The following is a 19,850-nucleotide window of genomic DNA, read 5'->3' on the forward strand; positions in this document are numbered from 1 at the left end:
AAATGCTTCTGCAGAACTTTCCTTGTTCCTGCAGAGATAGTACAAATTCTAAGTCAGATGTAAAAGATGATTAAATAAACCATTTTCATCAGTAAACAATATGAGCTGTGTTCCTGGGTGTATCCTTCAAACCTTGAAGCTTCACCAGTGGATTCAACTCTTCAGATATCAAAGGAGGATGTTTTGAAGCACGGCCTTAATTATGGGTGCTTTCTTAAAGAATAAGTGTCTACTTCTCTAACCAACCTTGAGACCCATTTTAAAGGTCTGAGAATGTGCCCTTGACAATTGTCCCCCCTCCGGGCCCCTTGCTCTGGCCATTAGGAAGATTCCTCGTCTTCCCTAAGCAATGACAGGTGAAATGGAGCACAAAATCCTGGAGCCTGCCATGGGCCTCTCCACAACATCAGCACCTCTAACTCTTACAGACACTTGTCTTTCCATTAACACTTCCTTCTGCTAACATATCTTACGACTGACAACAGATTAGCCTCGTTTGAAATGAAAGCTGTACGATCTGTGACGGAGAAACGGAGTGGCAAGAAAATGTACATGAACCCATTCAAATGATCTGCTTCTCTGCATGAAATGTTTATTAATTGTGATGGTATCTTCATCAAGTCACATATTGATGGACATGTGTACAATTGTTTGTGTTTTAATTTTACAAATCCTTCAAACGTTTACCAAATCAAAGCTCGTTTGGTGACAATGACCTCAAATAATTGTTGCAAGTGGTTGCAGAAAGATTTGCACAACATACAAGAGTAAATTTGATCATTCCTCACAGACCTGCTTCAGTTCAGCCACGTTCTTATGATGGAGAAAACAAGAGCAACAAACATGATTTCATGCAAAACTGTTGCTATCACCTGCTGAACATGTGTGTGCAGGCCCATGTGTGGTTAGATTTAGACAAGCCTCTCTGGCACTGTTTTTCACCGGTTACTGAGCTGATGTTTCTTCTGCAGAAATGAGGAAGGACGATCAATAACTGGATTATAACTTCTTCTCAGAGCCAGAGCCAGCAGAGGTAGATAAATAAAGGGAAAAACACAGAGAGACAATGGTAAAGAAAGAAATCAATTCTCGAGGAATAACCACTATCCAACCTTCACAAAAACAAAGAAAAATGTCACAGTAGAGAAAAGACAAAACATTTTCACAGCAGACATGTTGACATGTTATTTTAAAAATAACTCATATGGCTCAATGCAAACTAAGTTAGCTGCATTGTTTCAAACTATAAACTAATTGGACAACTTTATTATTTACAGCAATGTGTTTAGCTATTGTTATATTGTAAATTAGATGACAGCAGAGTGGATACCTCCACCAGGGATGAACAATCCTCTACATGATTGTCTAGTAGTTATTGTTGAAATTAAAAAAGAAAAAATGAAGGTGTTTCATAGCCAAATTATGTTTTTGTCATAAAACACATATGAGTGTGATGAGCTCCAGACGTCTTCAGAAGGTAAGATAAGAAGTCCTTCATTAGTCCCACGATGGGGAAATGTGCACTGTTACAGCAGCAAGAGTCTAAAAGACATCAGCAAGCAATAAGTAACATGCAATACTTAAGTGTATACAGAAATATAGAAATATATGAATGTAATTAAACTAGTATTTACAGAGTGAAGACAGGAATAACAGAGAAGTTTATATGCTAAATATATTTTAATTGATTTTAATTGTATTGGTGATATATTATTAGAGCAATTAATAGTGCTTTAGCGCTGTCTGCTTCTTTTATATTTATGAATCCTTCTTAATCACAAACAGAGATTATAACAACATCAATATACACAAATGTAATAAACAGAAAATTAAGAAGAAACAAGAGAGAGGATAAATGAAGAACACGTTGTAATGTAAAGAAAGGGGAGGTAATGATACAATAAAATAAAACATTTACAGAAAAATATTCCAGCTGTGGGTGTTCAGACTCTGCCTTCACCAGCGACGTCACTCCCAACACGCAGCGTCTATTGGTTGAGAGCGAACACGTGGCAGTGACGCTGACCAGGAAGTGCTGCAGCCCGAGCGTGTGTGTTTGTTTACAGAGTTTCCGTGTGCGCCTCGGTCCGAGCTCTTCCCGGGAACCTTCGCACTTTACGTCCAACTATCTCAAACGCATTCCGCGTGCCACCGACACACGTCCTCCCGCGTGTCCGTCACGTTTGCGCCGTTCAACAATGGAGCTAACAGCCGCTAACGAGACATGCTAACGCCACGCTACATTAGCTTGCTGACTCGCAGCCCTCCCTTCACGTTACGCCGTCATGTAATCGTGTGTGACAGCGTTGTCGTTTCACCTCAAGGTCTCAAAGTGCAAAGTTGATCACTGAGCTGGTTTTGCTGCTACTGTTGTGGCCTCATTCAGCGAGTCAAGGTTAGCCAGTTAGCTAGCTGGAGGAGAAGCAGCCATGGGAGATCATCACAAAACAGGATGACCTCTCACAGCATGTCTCTAAAAACTCAAGGTAACAATCAGTCTAACACTGTGTGTGTTCTTGAGACGGTTGTGTTGTATGTGTAGCAGCTAACACAAATGTTTCTGTCTGCTCTTCCTCCTCCACCTGCTGATGCAGAATAATGACCAAAGAAGACCCGGTGCATCATGGGATTGTCTGAAGTTTATTGGGATCACCACATACCTCTGCCAAAGCTCGCTCCAGTCCAGGCCAAGGTCACTGTCGCCCTGCTGGCACTCCTGTGCTTCATCAACAGCTATGACGGGGAGTTTGTGTTTGATGACTCCGAAGCCATCGTCAACAACAAGGTGATTTATGTGATTGATTAACGAACCCCACGTAAAGATAGCTCCGTTTTCTGACACTGCGCAGAGAGACAGGGTCGGCAGGTGTAATTAAACGTTTCTGTTCCAGGACTTGAAACCAACAACACCTTTGAACAACATCTGGAGCAATGACTTCTGGGGAAGTAACCTGAGCAGCAACTCTAGTCACAAATCCTACCGACCTCTCACTGTCCTGACTTTTAGGTAAGAATTTCCATTCACTGTATGAACTCACTCCCTCAATTAAATTTTATTTGTACAGCGCCAAAGTCGAAAAATACATGATCTCAAATCACTCTTCATAGTTATACATTATTATAGAGAAACATAACCATGAGCAATTCCTCCACCAACGCCGAACAATCCTGCACACGATTGTCTTGTTGTTATTGTGGAAATTTATAAGAAAAAATGTGGTTTGATAAACCTTTTTTTTTTTGTCTAAATATATAGATAAATAAAGTGAAACATTTCCTAGATTTAAATCTGAACTTCAACCTGCACTGAAATTTAAAATGGTCTTTAATGGCTCAGGCTCCATCCCTCCACCAAGTTTGCTGGAAAATGGGTCTGTAGAGTTTTGTGTGTGTAAATAAGCCAACAAAGAGACTGACCAGAATTGATATGGGCAGACATCTGCCTACACTGATTGGGATGAGAGGAGAAAAGTGAGGGAAGGAGAAGAGAGGTGGCTGGAGAGGGGGGGTAGATAAAAAAGAGAGGCCAGGAACAATTGTGTCATCGTCATATTTAAGCTCTGTCAGACAGACACTCTTACTACAATGTTAAATGCTTGTAGCCATAATAATAACAGTTCTGGCCTCTTTAACTAATTTCCCTCATCGTCCTCCTTCTTTATTTCGTAGGCTGAACTACCTCTTGGCAGGAGGCCTGCATCCCGTCGGCTTCCACGTCCTTAACATTGTCCTCCATGCCGCCATCTCCGCCCTGATGATTGATGTGTTTGCGATACTGATTGGTGGACTGGCCTATGATGAGAGAGATAGGTTGATGAACCATGCTCCCAAAACATCTCTGCTCGCTGCCCTCTTCTTTGCTGCACATCCAGTCCACACAGAAAGTGTAAGTAGAGTCTAATATCAAGTTCAAGAAAGTTTTTCACTTTCTGACAAATATGGTGGAATTTTAACTGGTTTTAGTCCAAATAACATGAGTTTGACAGGATTCCAGATATTGTTAATATACAGAACAGTGGAATGAAAATGAAAACATTGAACACAACTATTTGGAGTGGTTCACCTTGAGAGCAATTGGTTAAGTTCAAACTGATGTAACTGCAGTGTTTGAGTTTGACAGCCACAAATTACATCCAACAAAAAGAGAAACAACCTTCTTTTACATCATCGTTCATAAATAACCAGAACATCTGGACATTGATTTGGTGACAAGACACAATTGATTTGGTGAATGCATTTAAATTTGAAATTGTGACTTTGGCCGGTTGACGACAGAGCATCCGAACAATGAAGATACAAACTTTAATTCGTTATGCAACAGCCTCTCTCTCAGCCTCTGTGAGTTAATCATATGAGACACGATAGATTATCACATATTTAGTCCAACTTTGTTCTCCTGCAGCCTTACTCACCAGTTGTATCAGAGTCTGTCGGCTTCTGTTCTTTGTTCTTGGATTGAGTTGGGCGCATTTTCCACGGTCGCCCATTTAGACATGGTACTGTTAGTGATTTTAGGTTTTCAGAAAACTTTTATTAACAACACGGAGTCCCTAAAGCGGTGCATCGTGGCATCTTGACACACCAGTCCAGAGGTTTTTATACTAAACATGCAGTGGTTCCTTGCCAAGAACAAAAGCCCCGTCTCAGCTGGGAGTGCATAGCCAAGGTACGCGCGGTAGCACGGCCTAACTATTAGCTGTGTTGGGTTGCTTATTGACCTGCCAGCATTACTGCGTTTGCTGTAAAGCCTGGCTGGAAGGCAGCATTTCCCCCTCTCCGTTGTCTTTAATCATGCAGGGCAAGGACTGGGTGAGACCTGGGGGGTGGGAGGCAGGCAGGCTGTTGGGTTAGGTCTGCTGTATGTATCAAAGCAGACAACCCCAGGATGCCAGCCATACTGTACTCACACACTGTATACAGCACACACACCAACAGGCCATGCTGGTAATGAGTGATTCTTCCTCTTTTAATAAGTCGTTCCATCATAAATCCGTTTGTGACTGGATGCAGTATATGCAAAATAGAAAATGATCTGTGGGATGTGATACAAAGCATAATCATTGATGAAAGGATGCACATGTTAATGCTTTTTCTTCATTGTGTTTTGCAGTTTAACCTTTTCTGCCACTTTGTCTCGGCCTCTTTAATTCTGTCGTTTTTTCTCTCTTCTCCCTCTCCATCCTGATAAGGTGGCAGGTATAGTGGGTCGAGCAGATCTTTTATGTGCTCTGTTCTTCCAGCTTTCTTTCCTCACCTACTGCAAAGCCTTCAACAGAGGTAGGTATCCAAGTATTTCTCTTTATGTACTGCAAGACAATACCCTACAAACGACTGTCCGTATATCTGCTGATAAATACAATACGGCATTAAACCCTTTGCTGCTTCTTGGTTTTTTTTTCAATGCATTTCTTTGAACGCCTATTTATTTTAAGCTTTAACTGTCCAACGTCCTCTGTGCTTTGTGCTCTCAGAGACTGACAGAGATGACAGGTTTTCTGTCCGGTGGGTTGTGGCCAGTCTCTTGCTGTGTGCTGCAGCAATGCTCTGTAAAGAACAAGGCATCACAGTGTTGGTATGAACTCTTTTTCTAAAGCAGGTTAACGATTGATCCGTTGGTAACAATGTTTTAAAGAGAGCTCCTCAGTGATCCACGAGAAATACTCCTGTTTCCAGACATGTGAATTAATTTTTATTTCATTTAATTGGTTACATGGAGTCTCATGTTTTTTCACATGTATGATAAGAGCTAAAGATCCAGTAAGATGCTGACCTATATACATTTTAAATGCCATTTCCCCTCCTCTATGTATTTTCCTTCAGGGTGTGAATGCAGCCTTTGATGTCCTCCTGATCTGTAATGTTAATGTGTATGAACTCAGCCAGAGGCTACTCCTGAGGAAGAATCCAGTCTATGTGAGTTGCAGTTTATAAACCCACCCCCTCCTCCCTTTCTGTCATAAATTATGCACGCCCTTGTATGATTAATGTCACATCACATGCTGTATATGGTTAAAGAGAAGCTATATGTATGTCTGTGTGTTGTGATCATGAACCAGTGCTTGAATGTAGCTAAAAACACACAGATTTCTATTTGTCGCTAACAAGTCGTGATGTTTTTCTGGCAGGTGAGTGACACGTTACGAACAGGGCTGCTCACCCGACTGGCTCTCATGGGTCTCGGAGGACTCTTGATGCTCTATGCACGCTGGAGGATCATGGGAACAGGACCACCAGCATTCACTGAAGTAGACAACCCCGCCTCTTTTGCAGAAAATATATTTCTTAGAGTGAGTAAGATTTATTCATTATCTCAGCCAAGAGGCTACGTTTTCAACCGTGTCCATTTATTGTTGGTTTTTGAACAAGATTACACATAAAAACTCAGCACCCATTCAATTTCTGTTTGGGTCTGAGTCAGAGGGCGGATCTAAGGATTTTTTTTGTCACTTTCTTTCACAATATAGGGCATTTTTCAGCATTTCCATTGTTTACCCAGGAGTTAATTTATGGATCTTTATATAAGAAAGGCACATTTAGAGGGCTAGGATCTGTGTTTGGTTCAGCTTGATTGATTTAAGAGGACTGTTGGGCCTTGTCGAAGTCATTCTAGTTTATTTAATCACTCACTACTATATAAATCAGCTACAGCTGACCAGGACCAGAACACATTACTCCTTTTCCTTAGTTTCCTTTCAGTTCTGTATTGATTTAAAGATTATTTAACTAGATGTTGAAGCACTTCATGGTCTTGCACCACTGTACATGTCTCATAGTAAGTTGGCTGTTCCAAAGTGCAGCCTTTATGATCCAAGCTGCGGGAACAGTCTGACCCGAGAGCAGCTGCAAGCTGTCTCCTCAGCCTGGCCTTTGATCAGATATGCCTTATAGACATTAGATTATTTGATTCACTAATTGAATTGCCTCTATGCTGTACATGTTATGTATTTATCCCCATGCATTGTTTAGTTTTTTATTATTACTAGCTTTTCAAATGTATGTACAGTATTTTATTGATAGCATGTGTATTTGTTTTGTGTTATTTTTTGTCTCATCTGCCATTTGTTGAACTGCACTAACCTGTATGAAAGGTGCTATAAATAGACTTTGACTAAAGTTATGCAACGTTAAATCCTAAAACCATCTTTATTTACCTGAATCAGTCAGTCCCCGTGTGCTCTTCTATAATGCTGTTGATTTTTATGTTTTTAAGTGTAATTACACCTCTAATATTGTATCTGATCCAAATAATCATCATTTTGAAACACAGTGATTGATGTTGATTCTGAATTTGATATTATGTAACTCCCTCGTCTTCCTCCTCCTCTCCTCCATCCCATACCCGTCCTGTTCCTCTTTGATTGGCAGATAGTGAACTATAATTACTACTACTCTCTGAATGCCTGGCTGCTGCTGTGTCCCTGGTGGCTGTGTTTTGATTGGTCCATGGGCTGTGTGCCCCTCATTAAGGCAGCCACTGATTGGAGGATGGTGTGGCTACTGCTGCTCTGGTGCGTCCTGATAGGCTTGATAAGCCAAGCCTTATGCTCGCAGGACAGCCAGAGAAGGAGGTAAGCAAGCACAGCCATCTCACACCCGCTGTAGATGAGAGGAAGTACATGTTGGCCTCTCTAGACTTTACACTTGATTATGAAAATGGTATCATATCCACTGCAGTGTGACCACAGCACCATGTCTCCATTGCTGTGCGAGGAGTTTTAAAATTCTCTGCTGGTTCAGTGTGTGTGTGGTTCATGAGGAAAGTTTCCTGAGTGTATGGTGGTTTCTTTGGAGGTTGAGTGAGTTTGATAAGCCTGAATTTCCTCCTTATACAGTGTCAGACTTTTTTTGAGTGTATCTGTATATGATCCTCTCCTGTTCTCCTCTTCCAGGACAGTGACCTTGGGTCTGGTGCTTCTCGTAGTCCCTTTCCTGCCAGCCTGCAACATTTTTTTCAGGGTTGGCTTCGTCATCGCTGAGAGAGTGCTCTACCTGTCTTCAGCCGGTTACTGCCTACTGCTGGCCTACTCCGTGGGACACTGCTGCTGTCGCTGGAGCAAATACAGGGTAGGATCACACCAAAATAAAAGCTCCTGCACGGGGCTCTTAAACCCTGATGAGCAGCTTCAACCTTTCTGTTTCACAGCCAACAGGTCACAATGTGCTGCTTTTAAACGCTTTTTATTAAACCACCTGTTAATGCGACTGTGATGCTTCAGTGGCTCGGTGCTGCAGAGTAGGGACAGACATGAGAGATGACTAATGACTCACCTATAAAGGGATGGAAACAGCAGGTGGTGCCCACGTGTTACACGGGGACATTTTCAGGCTGTTAACTCTGAGTCACAGAGAATCATTTTTGAGCTGAGGGGTTATAATGACTTACAGTCAGTGGTTGTTAAATGTCTTCTGTTTTTTTGTGTTGTCTTCCATGTTACAGAAGCTGCTGTGTGTGTCGGTGCTTGTGCTGTTGTGCATGCATGTAGCTCGCTGCGCTCTCCGCAGTTACCAGTGGCGGTCGGAGCAAAGCCTCTTCACCAGTGCCCTGTCTGTCTGTCCGCTCAATGCCAAGGTAGAAAAAAAATCTGTGCTCTGCCTTGTTGTACACACGTTTAAATAAATGACAACCGAACATTTGAAGTCGCACTCAGATGTCTTGTGTGTTTGTGGCTGATTCCTCAGGTCCATTATAATGTAGGTAAGAACTTGGCTGACAGAGGAAATGCAACTGCTGCTATTGGATATTACAGAGAGGCCGTCAGGTACGCCCCCTCACAAACATCAGTAATCCAGTCAACTGTAAACACATCAGTAAACTGACTTCATGCTGCATGTTTCCTGTGACTTCCAGGCTTCATCCTACGTACGTCCACGCCATGAACAACCTGGGGAATATCCTGAAGGAGAGGAATGAACTGATCGAGGCAGAGCAGCTTCTATCCAAAGCTGTTTCTATTCAGTACGTCGTCCAACACAAATGAACGTCGTTATACAAACATGATCATTTTCATTTCACTGTTGCCTGTAAGAAAAAAAAAAAGAAAAAGCTCCTCTTGATGGTTCTGTATTTTTTAATCTGTGCAGGTCTGACTTTGCTGCTGCTTGGATGAACTTAGGAATAGTTCAGAACAGCCTACAGAAATTTGAGGAAGCAGAGCAGAGCTACTGGAACGCCATTCGCTTCCGGAAAAAATACCCAGACTGCTACTATAACCTGGGACGCTTGGTGAGACTTCAGGGTGTAGAACAAAATTGACAATGTAAAGAGACGGTTATCTTTAGAGCTGTTAACCTTTATTTGTTCTCTCCTTCCATGATAGTATGCTGACCAGAACAGACACGTGGACGCCCTGAACGCATGGAGGAATGCAACCGTACTGAAACCTGACCACAGCCTGGCGTGGAACAACATGGTCATTCTGCTGGACAACACTGGTAGCAAAAAAACCCACAAATATACTATACAGAATATAAAGTACTAGCGTGTAAATATATATATATATATAATACTACTTTTTTGTAAATAAGATAGTAATAATCACACCTTGAGATTTTAACCTGCTTTCCTTTCCCTAAAATAATCACGGACCAAACAACTAATTTTATTTTATAAATGTCTGTTACAATAATAATGATAATAATAATAATGACCCATTTTTGAAATTATCCGGTGTCTGTTCAACACTTAATTTTCTACTATAAAGGACTCTGGGTCCTGGGTGCATTTTGTTTCAGCTTGAACAGCCAAGAAACTCTGCGTTGTTATTTTGGAAAAGCAGGAAATCTAAATGGCCAACAAGATTAGACCGGAAGAGCAGGAATCAGCAATGCTTGAAATTTATGTATTAAAGCTTTGTGTTGTGAGTTTTGAAGGCACTCTTCCCTGCCGTGTGGAGAATGCTCTGATTTCCAAACGCTCGAGCCGTTTTGTCAGAAGCCGCTCCCGCGGGGGCGGAGTCTCCCAGGAGGGCACTGGAACTGTCCAATCAGGGCCCAGTATGCTCCTGATCAAACGTGGGCAAGCACAGCCAGAACAGCGCCCCCTCAGAGTCCCCCCACAGCATTTGTTCCCCAAATCTGACAGAAATAATTCTACCCCTCTCCCCAGCTCCCCAACAGAAAGAGGGAAAAGAAGAACAATAGGTGTCATTTTCAAAAAGCAAGGAAATGGGAATATTCTTTTCTCTTTGGTGTTCACCCCCCCCTCTTTTGTTTTGATCATTACACAAACAAAAGGCAGAATCAGTGTCGATTCAGTCAGATGCACTCAGACACAGTCACACATGTAGCCGTGTGTTGGCAAGCTGTGTCTGAAGGGCACAGGCCATGACTCAGGACATGACCGTCATTGTCTGTCTGACTGTCTCTCTCTCCCCCTCTCTCTCTCTTTCTCTCTTTCTCCATTTCTGGCCAGACATCAGACGTGTCTGTGACAGAGATCAATAACTCAGTGGGCCTTGTGTTCAACCTTAATTAGGAGACTAAACCGCTCCTCCATGTGTGTAGAAGGAAAAACTCTGCTCTCGACACTGCTGACAAATAGAGCAAACAGTCCGGTTCTCAGTTTACCAGCTGTTATTACCAATGTATCACTGGGTTTGAATTTTTAATGGCATTTAAATGTTAACACACGCTTGTAACTGCATAAAATATTTGGTAGGTTTCACTAAAAATACATGTAAGCGTCAGACTGTATGCTTGCTGTGAAGGAATATGTGCTATCTTTTAGTTGTTGTCTGTTTCCTCTGTCTTTAAGGTAACCTTGGTCAAGCAGAGTTGATCGGCAGAGAGGCTCTGAAGCTCCTCCCCAGCGACCACACCATCATGTTTTCATTGGCTAACGTCCTGGGGAAATTACAGAAATACAAGGTCGGTCATCTTAGTATGAAATTTCAACACAGAATATTTTTTTGAGCACATTGTAAATTCAACCTCTGTGTCTGCGTCATGTCAGGAGTGACACATTTCTCTCACTCGCACAGAAAATTCAGTGTTTAACATTTTGCTTGGTGTTTTTATTCCTCAGGAGTCCGAGGGCTTCTTCCTTCACGCTCTTCGGATCAACCCAAATGCTGCTGGTTGCCATGGCAATTTAGGTAAGGCTACTGCAACTTTGGTTATATCACATGTTTTACACAGAGATCCAAAGTGCTCACAAGCTGAATGAATAATCGTGCATTTTTATGCATGCAGACCTACAATGAACGCACAAAATGAACAGAATTTATCAGGAATTCAGTGGCTCCTGAGCTTGAAGAGCGTTTGTGTTTTTTTCCGCAGCGGTGCTGTATCATCGCTGGGGGAAGCTGGAGCTGGCAAAGAAACACTATGAGCTTTCTCTACACCTGGACCCCGAGGCTCCTGGGACCAGAGACAACTACAACATGCTGCGGCGCAAACTGGACCAACTTAAACGCAGCACACCCTGAAGGAACCTTCTGGGATCCCCGCCCCGCTGTAAAACTAGATTTTATTCCATTGTTTCACTTGGTATGATTTTGTCTCACAAATTCTGATTTTGTACCATTTGGAAATAAAAACCATGATCTGTTTATGAGGCTTTAGTTTTGTTCTTTGGAAAAAAGAAAATGTCAAACGCATAAAAAACACACTTTTATGTACATGTTGAGGAAAAAATATTTTTAAGAGAAAATATCACGAAAATAAAGTTGTGTTTTTCAGCTACGTTTTAGAGGAGGAACATAAGAAGATCAGCCTGTTGCCTGCGTTAAAATGAAGAATGCAGAGCTTCTTGTTAAGTTTCCTGTATTATAAGTTTCACAAATGCTCAATGTTTTGTTACGTGAGCTCCACATTATCAGGACATTTGAAATCACTGAAACTTTCTATTCCAAAGAAACTGCACAGAGGAAATGTTTGGTCGTGGTTGACTGTATGTTGTTGGTTCCATCTGTGTGATATGTATAAAAACTAATATATATTTCATATTATTCCTGTAATATTACATGTTCCTATTCAATTACAAATTCTTATCTCACGTAATATTGAAAGTTGAATTTTTCAAAACCACAGATTTTATTTTTCTAATACCCTTTCGTAGGAAACAGCAAAGCTGCAGTTGAGTATAAACTCCTCACTGTGTTGCTTGGTGGCTGGTTTTCGGCCCATTTGAAGGACATGTGGAACTGATCCTCGGTGAACCCTGAGCTTTTTTCATCTCCGACCCTGTGTTGTGTCAGCTGGACAGAGCACCATGCATGTGTGGATCCAGAGAATCTGTTGTAAAATCTATTTGGGTTGGCCGTCGGTCAGGAGTCCCAAATGTTCCTTTTACCCGATAGATGCTTTAGTTTGGAACAAGAATATTAGTCTGCACCATCGACTACAGCCTGAACCGCTCAGCACACCGACGTCAGCTGGTAAGTATTGACCACTGATCTGGTTATCGTGTTTGTTTTTCAATAACCATCTTTTTGTTCCTGACACTCCAAGGTTCAAAACCCCCTTTGCCACCCCGCTCCCCCTGTAGCCTCTGTAGTTAATGGGAGAAAGGTGTTTGTGCTGCGGAGCTTTTCTGAAGTGTCCGAGAGGAGACGCGGGGTCAGCTGAGACAGGAAACCCGCGGCCGGTGCTGTATGAAAACAGCTCCATAGCACAGAGCCTTCAAAGGGAGACGGGGATGATCTCCCCGGGGACCGAGCACACACACGCACACACAGTCGCACACAGGCCGCTCCTCTTGAAGAACGCAGCCGAGGGAAAAGGCGACCCCGGTGTGAAACATCAGTCAACAAGTGTGCACCCGGGGTCAAAGGTCGTTGCACTTCTATTTTTTCACCTGCTTCCTACAGCTTGCAGGAAACTTTTGAAGCTCTGGCGGGTTGGTATGGCTTTGCTTTATGGGCCGCTTAGTTTGTTTACACATACAGTACAATACACCAGTTGATGCTTTGATGCCTGGAAGATGTTACTGATATGCACATGGGGGGGGGGTGCACACAGCGCACACAGCCACTGACGTCCTCTGCATCTGACCTCCTAAATATTCAGCTAATATCACATGATGAAATGTCCTGGTTACTCTGCTTTTTCTTTTTTTTTTCTGCTTTGATGTAAAGACTCAGCGGTGGAAATATCTGAAAGGAAAACAAACACACGTCACACTCAAAGTATTGTTTAGTTGAAGATTAAACCTGTTTCAACAGGATCAATGTAAAGGTCAGTACGGGGAAAGGGCTTCATGCTATGGGGTGAATGCAGACAGAATAAGATCAAAAAGGTTTTTCGTAGTGACATTCAAGACTGAAATCTTTCGCTTCATATTATTTTTCATCATGCGGTGTAACACGCAGCGCTGCAGACGTCAGGTTGGCTCCAGTACCATCAGCTATTCGCTCTATGTACTTATGGATCCTGTCTTTGCTTACTGTGTGTGATCCCTTTATTCGGTGCCTGCAGCTGACTGTCTGGCTGCACAGCTGTGCTGGCACATCAGTGGGGGAGTCCACTTTTATCATAATCATTCTTTGAGTACCTTTCATTATCATAAAATATGTGAGTATTAAAGGGATGGATTCACCGGCCCTGCCAACATCTTCATTATCCATTCTGACTGACAAAAACCTGCTGTCCCAGGGAGTGACATTAATAAAAGATGGGATACTACCGCCTTGTGAAGTCCTTCCCTTGTTCTCCGGGTTTTCACCGTGCACCTTTTACCTGCTCGGATGCTCCATCACAACGATAATGAAATCAGCTCCCAGGTGGGGTCCTTTATTCTCTTCTATTAATCACACTGATGAGTTTTGATCAGAGTAATCAATGGCTTCAGAAGAGTCATGTCTGATTGTTCTCGGGCAGAACCCGCTCACAAATCTGTAACACCAAATTCAACAAGGCATTTTGTTTTGATTGCCACAGAAAGAAAAACATTGTCATCCTTTTGTTGCGACGGAATATTCAATAGAAGAACAAGAAGCAGAGGAGCACTAATTTGAACCCAATGAGGGTGTTTTGGAACAGCAGGTGTGCTATTTTGCATCTGATAAGCACCAACCCCCCCCCCCACCCAACAAAATAAAGAAGCACGGGTCTTTTTCAAAAATCAGCAACATGGAAACGTCCTGAGACATTAAATGAAGCGTTGGCGGCGGCGGTCACACAGCAATTGAGCAGAGATGAGTCTTTGATTATTTTAGATGTATAGTCGAGGGAAGCTGGAACATTTCTGGAGGTGAAGAGTAGTTTTATGTTATTTTGTTGTATTTGACGACAGAAGGAGGGCAGAGTGGCATCAAGCGCACACCCACACACATGCACAAACTGTGGCTGGACAGTTCTCATCAATGTGACAGGATATGATCAAGGGCCGTCCTGTGATGTGTCTGCTGAGCCTCCGTCCCCCCACCCCCCCAACCACAACAATCCTAATGGGCTCTGATGGGCACCTCCATCTTGGCTGTCTAATTGATGTAAATACTGCACATTTGAACCCACTGTCCTTCCCACCATCCTGGCCGGCCCCTCCCTCTGTTTCTTATAACAGTATGGGTCAGAGGTTAGGCTGACTGAGTGATCATTAGAATGGCAGTCCTTATTAGAGGAGCAGCTTGTCTGACACCCCATCCGCATCCCGGAGAGGGACCCACCCTGTCCGCTTCATCTAGATCATATTACATGACACGACCTCCGAACAGATACTACCAGTGCACCGCAGCACTGGAGGCCACTAGGGCACGGTGGCATTTTCAGAGGGGTCCCCTCGCCTGTCACAGCGCTTCTCTGACACCACTCTGTCCGTCTGGCTCGGATGCACTCTGTCATTTTAAGGAGGGCTACTGTCAGTGGGTATTGGGACCGTCGAGTCTACATGCCCTGGCATTTTCAGTCGTACTCTCCGTAAGGGAGCACGCAGCCACCCTCTCGAGAGTCCGTGATGTCGCGGCCAATAATTAATAGTTAGAGATGGGCTATAAAATGTCCAGCGTGGCCAGATGCTAGCCAGGGCTTTGCTGAACTGATATAATGGAGCTCGTCTGCCAATTTGGCTCCTTTACAAAGGCTGGAAGTTCCCCAAGATTGATTCTGTTTCTGTGTAGCGGTGCCCCGGGGGCTGAATGTTGAGGATGCACTCTTGTGAAAAATGTTGTGGTGTGTTATCTTCAGCTGAGAACAGCACTGTGAGTGATCATGGATATAACAAATGTACTCACTGACATTTGCGTGCAACAGGGAAAGATTTAAGCCGATTTATGTTCATTTTATCGTTTCTTAGGTCGAGGAAAGGCTCTCTGGGAAATGTGGTGGGGGGGCTCTGGGATCATTTGCAGCAGGAGCCCTCTGAGGCTGTTTTGCAAAACAAAACGAAGCAGCTAGACCCTTATTGAAAAATATAGTGCAGTGAGACGGAAATTTATTAACTGGCACCAGTTAATGTGTGCATTATTCATTTCTGGTGAGCATGAAAAATGATCTAAAGAGGTTTGAAATTGCAGACGTGCAGGCTGACTGCACAGTGGCTGGGCTCGCTGGTTCGTTTCATCCTCTCGCGGGGGTGTTTTGGGGCGGAGAGGTGGTGGAGGGCTGGAGGGACGGAGGACGGAGGAGGGGAGGAGTGCAAGGCCCCCTTTTCTGGACAGTAGGGCTTTCCAGTAACAGCTGTGCTTCTCTCACGAGGGGGCGGCAGCAGCACTGGGAGAGAGGCTGCTTGGGACAGATGGACCAGCCCGGCACCACCTCCCCTCTCACCTCCCACCACCGCTTCTCTTATTAAAAATACATCTCGACCACTATCAATGTGTATCGCTCACTGTACGTGCACTCATTGTGTGCGTGAGATTTACAGGAACAGTGAGAGGGTTGTATTCATTTTGCACGTGTAGGTATAGTTCCACTTGGGAGTATTTTCTCTCCCTCTGCTTATTTTTCCTCTCTCTCGTCCTCTTGACTTCTCTCATCCTCTCATCTCTCTCGACTTTCTTCTCCTTCTTCTCCGCTGCTACAGTAGGAGGTGGCGGGCAGTGGTCGGTGCCAGTGGCATATGGCTTTCCACTGTGCTAAACATTCATACAAAAGACAGGCCCATCAGTCATGGCCGTGGCCGGATGAGGGGAGAGAGCAGGCCTCTGATGAATGGTGTTTAGGACTTACCTGCTGTTAAAACATTACCTCCCCAACACCAGGTCCCCGAAGCACGTGCGGTATTAAGAACTGTATAATATCATGAAATACGACCCTCGTGAGCACACATCATGTACGCCAGGTTATAGCAAATAATAAATATGCTTCTTAAACCCTGTGCACAGAACCCTGGGTCAGGCCTTCATAGACCAATTAATGCAGAGCATCTGCCGTATAGAGGGAGCATGCTAAAGAACTTCCGAGCCATTTCAAGCAGTTTAATAAAGGGGAGCTGCTTCCTGCCTGCTCCAATAGCTCTCACTGCTAGAGTAAGCATGGAATGGGTCTCCCCGATTAAACCAAATTAATCCATTCTTAAGGGATTCTTTTCCTGGTTCTATGGTGAAACCGGCGCGTCTTTGTTCTTCCTTGAGCCTGGTGTTTTTTCTGCCAAATTTAACAGACGGCTCGGAGGGTAACAGGGGTCCAACCCAGTATCACCTTCTGGAGCAGAGCAACTAGCAGAGAAAGACAATCAGCCTGAACCCTGCTGTCTCCAGCACAAAGTGAAAAGACTCTAATTGGGCTTTTTTACGCTGCATTTTCCTGCAGGATTGCTGGATCATGAAAAAGCAATTAAACCTCAGAGCCGCAATTCATTCACTCTTATTTCTATCCTTTCATTGGAAAGAAATAAATTTGAAATCACTTATGTGAGACAAGATGTTTTTTTAGTTTTAGTTTCACTGTGAGAGAGAGCAGCTGTCGGCTTAAAGATGCTTTAACATGTTTAGACGAGTGGAAACAGAATCACATTACAGGAAAATTAAGATTCTATGGTAAATTACTATTATTATTTGAAGGAGATCTTTAAAACGCCAGAAAGTCTTACCTTCAAAAACTGAAACAGATTGAGATGGGACTGTAGTTCTTAATGTTACATCTAGAGGCAGCAGTGCCCACAAATCCATGACCCCAGGACTGCAGGAAACAGAGAAAACCCACAAAACATAAAAAAAATGTGACCTTAATAAAATGTATTTATTTCAGGCTGCAGAAGAAAAATATATACATGTGTGCAAGGAGGTTAAAGGTCAAAGATAAAACAGTAAAACATTAAAAAAAAATACAACCTCTGCTATTCTGAGTGCATGAATATAATTAATGTGTTTATATCATGGTCCCTCATTTCTGAATAAAAAACACCACAAATACTAATTTACAAAAGCAAATAAAATAAATTAGTGAATAGATTTCTACTTGCTGTAGTTTAATTGTTAAAACCAGACACACAAAAAACCCCGAAGGGCTTTTGCATCACACAGAGAAATTAAAATCTCATTTACTTGGGGTGAGTTTTTTTTTTTTCCTGGAATTTTAATGGAAGAAAATTCCACAAAAACAAAACAAATAAACAAACAAAATAATATAAATAAATAAATAAAAAGCAACTTAAATATGTAAACGACTCAATTTCAGATATCAGTAAACTCGTAAAATACTTCAACTTAAACCTGATTAAATTAATAGATTTACTTATGTGATGTAATATGATTTTTTCAAAATTATTTAACATTACACACTAATAATTACACAATATATAAATCCCAGTTTTAAAAGAAAAACTTCTTTAACTCATAATTAGAGAAACAAGATCACCACCAGCCAATGGTCCCATTTTCAATCCAAGCTTTGTTAACCAAGCGCATAACTATCTCCCTAACTCCAAATGTTCCAGTCCGCAGAGTCCATACATTGTAAATTAGGTCTGTTAATGTACTCTACTCTGCTCCCAGACACAGAGAGGAACAGTGGTGGGTGTAACCACACACACACACAGACACACACACACACACACACACACACAATGCTGTGGGCTTGGCTTTGCGTGCACTTTTGTTTTCCCACCATGCACAAAGTGATCAACTATCACACCCCAGACGGTGACATGTCAACATGAAATACCTTCATTTGCATCAGCTTTAAAAAACCGCCCCGACTTCTTGCCATGCCAGCGAGTCAGCGACCCTCCAGTGTCTCCATAAAATTCACTTTAGCCACGGGGGTCCTGAGACCTTGCTAAATACTGCCCCAATACTGCTGTCAACAGTCCGTCAATCACATGACAAATCCTTCTGATTAAACAGAGCTTCACTGGCTGCTGCACAATGCACTGGAATCAAATGGATCACGTTTGGAAGCGTCTGTAGCAGAATAATTTCATTGTGGTTTATTATAAAAGCATATTTTATAATATGGAAATTAAAGTTCAACTCTAAAATCTTCCTTTCAAGCATTTTGTTAAAATCTGTGTTTGCATTTCTTTTCCAGATTTTGGACTTGTGCCAGTGTTTCCCCAGAATTGATTTCTGTGCATAAACCTGACATCAAACTAATAAATAATTGCTTTAAAAACTCAAATCCTCGAATAACTTTGAAAACAGCAGCAGATACAGCCCTTTCACAGAACTATTATTTGATGAGGAGCACTTTAACAACTTCTTGGTCTGTTTCTACAGTTTATTTGAGAGGCCACAGAGCAGTAAATCATTCTCTGGTGAGGCAGTGAGAGGGTGAATCATACAAAACAAGCCCCCTTTCAATAAGAGCATCTAAGCAGCCTGTGAAAGCCTCAGACAGACAGCTGAGGAAAAGACAGGCTGTGGTAAAATGAGAGGCAACATCTAATCTGACTTGGGAAGCTGATACCGGCCCGGGCCACATCTAAATCCTGGACGTTTGGTCTGAGGAGGAGGAGGAAGGATTTAATTTAAAGCCCTTTCAATGTGCTAAATGTGTTTTTGTAATTAAACCCATACAATTAACACTGACAAGCACAGGTCACAGGGAGCACAGCTCTGTTCAGATGTGAAAGGGGACGGAGAGAGAGGACCAGAGACAGAGGGACGAGGGGAAGATAAAGGGAGAGAGAGAGAGTGCTGCCTCACTACACAAAGTTACAAAAGCTGCAGGAGAGAGAGAGAAAGCAGTGAATGAATGGAGGGTGAGGTGGTGAAACGAGTGAGTGAGAGACTGAGAGAGAGAGAGAGAGAGAGGCACCTTCATTGAAGCCGTATGGATTTCAGCATTCAGGCTATACGCTGCTCTGCGAGTTAACCTCCAGACCACAGTGTTTACTCTGGGACTGTAAAGCTCCAGTTCCCTGACATCAAACACACAGAGCTGTTAGAGCAAAGCCTGGAGCTGCTCCTCAAAGCCCGAGTCAGAGTCAGCCCAAGCAGCTGGGGCAATTTGTGACAATATTTTTACTGTAAATACAGAACCACGTGGAAATGGGACAGCAATGCAAACAAAGTCCAGATGCAAAGATTGAGAGGGAGAGAAAAATGTAAATGCAAAGAGAGATTCGAGAAAAAAAAGGAAAATTGTGATGTTGCATTCAAGGAGACAAACTGTGAGATAGAAGCAATAAAGATTACATGATAACAATTATCAAAAAGTCTTAGGATGTTTTATGAATTACTGTGGATTTTATTGCACATTTTTAATAATTCAGGTGATTAAAATGAATCCAAAAATAGGAAATCCTGAGTTTCAAATTTGATAATTTAATCAAATGCATTAATTATTGATTTCAGGAGCAGGACTGTGACGGTCTTTATTTTGCAGGAATGTCTTCAAGCCCTCTACAGTGGTTCTGTTATTCACAAAGATAATTCATTCATTTCAGTGAACTTTTATTTTGCAACTTTAGTGAAAAATATCACGGCTTACTCGTGCAGTCCTGCGCGTCTCATCCACATTTTGCAGTT

General features: G+C 42.6%; 1 protein-coding gene across 2 annotated transcripts; it reads left to right on the forward strand.

Annotated features, from left to right (window-relative positions):
• The first annotated feature begins 1,996 nt into the window (after positions 1–1,996).
• Positions 1,997–11,549, forward strand: tmtc4 (transmembrane O-mannosyltransferase targeting cadherins 4). Of its 2 annotated transcripts, XM_020100768.2 has the most exons (18): positions 1,998–2,486; positions 2,595–2,785; positions 2,892–3,007; positions 3,670–3,886; positions 5,190–5,277; positions 5,472–5,572; positions 5,821–5,913; positions 6,126–6,287; positions 7,366–7,568; positions 7,890–8,064; positions 8,438–8,569; positions 8,680–8,759; positions 8,849–8,956; positions 9,082–9,223; positions 9,318–9,432; positions 10,754–10,866; positions 11,024–11,093; positions 11,278–11,549. In XM_020100768.2, exons 2-18 carry the CDS (start codon positions 2,624–2,626, stop codon positions 11,424–11,426), a joined length of 2,226 nt encoding a protein of 741 aa, XP_019956327.2. In that variant the 5' UTR covers positions 1,998–2,486; positions 2,595–2,623; the 3' UTR covers positions 11,427–11,549. The 2 variants fall into 2 exon arrangements, with proteins under 2 accessions (XP_069388464.1, XP_019956327.2); XM_069532363.1 differs by lacking the exon at positions 8,438–8,569 and having other exon boundaries at positions 1,997–2,486.
• The last annotated feature ends 8,301 nt before the right edge of the window (positions 11,550–19,850 follow it).

The sequence above is a fragment of the Paralichthys olivaceus genome, chromosome 10 (assembly GCF_024713975.1).
Source record: "Paralichthys olivaceus isolate ysfri-2021 chromosome 10, ASM2471397v2, whole genome shotgun sequence".
In the NCBI taxonomy this organism is placed as follows: domain Eukaryota; kingdom Metazoa; phylum Chordata; class Actinopteri; order Pleuronectiformes; family Paralichthyidae; genus Paralichthys; species Paralichthys olivaceus.

Bases quoted from the DNA above. Each gene is read 5' to 3' on its own strand.
- tmtc4 (XM_020100768.2), top strand. From the start codon at position 2,624: ATGGGATTGTCTGAAGTTTATTGGGATCACCACATACCTCTGCCAAAG. The intron at 2,786-2,891 runs GTGATTTATGTG...TTTCTGTTCCAG, and splicing joins AAGCCATCGTCAACAACAAG to GACTTGAAACCAACAACACC. The intron at 5,914-6,125 runs GTGAGTTGCAGT...TTTTTCTGGCAG, and splicing joins TGAGGAAGAATCCAGTCTAT to GTGAGTGACACGTTACGAAC.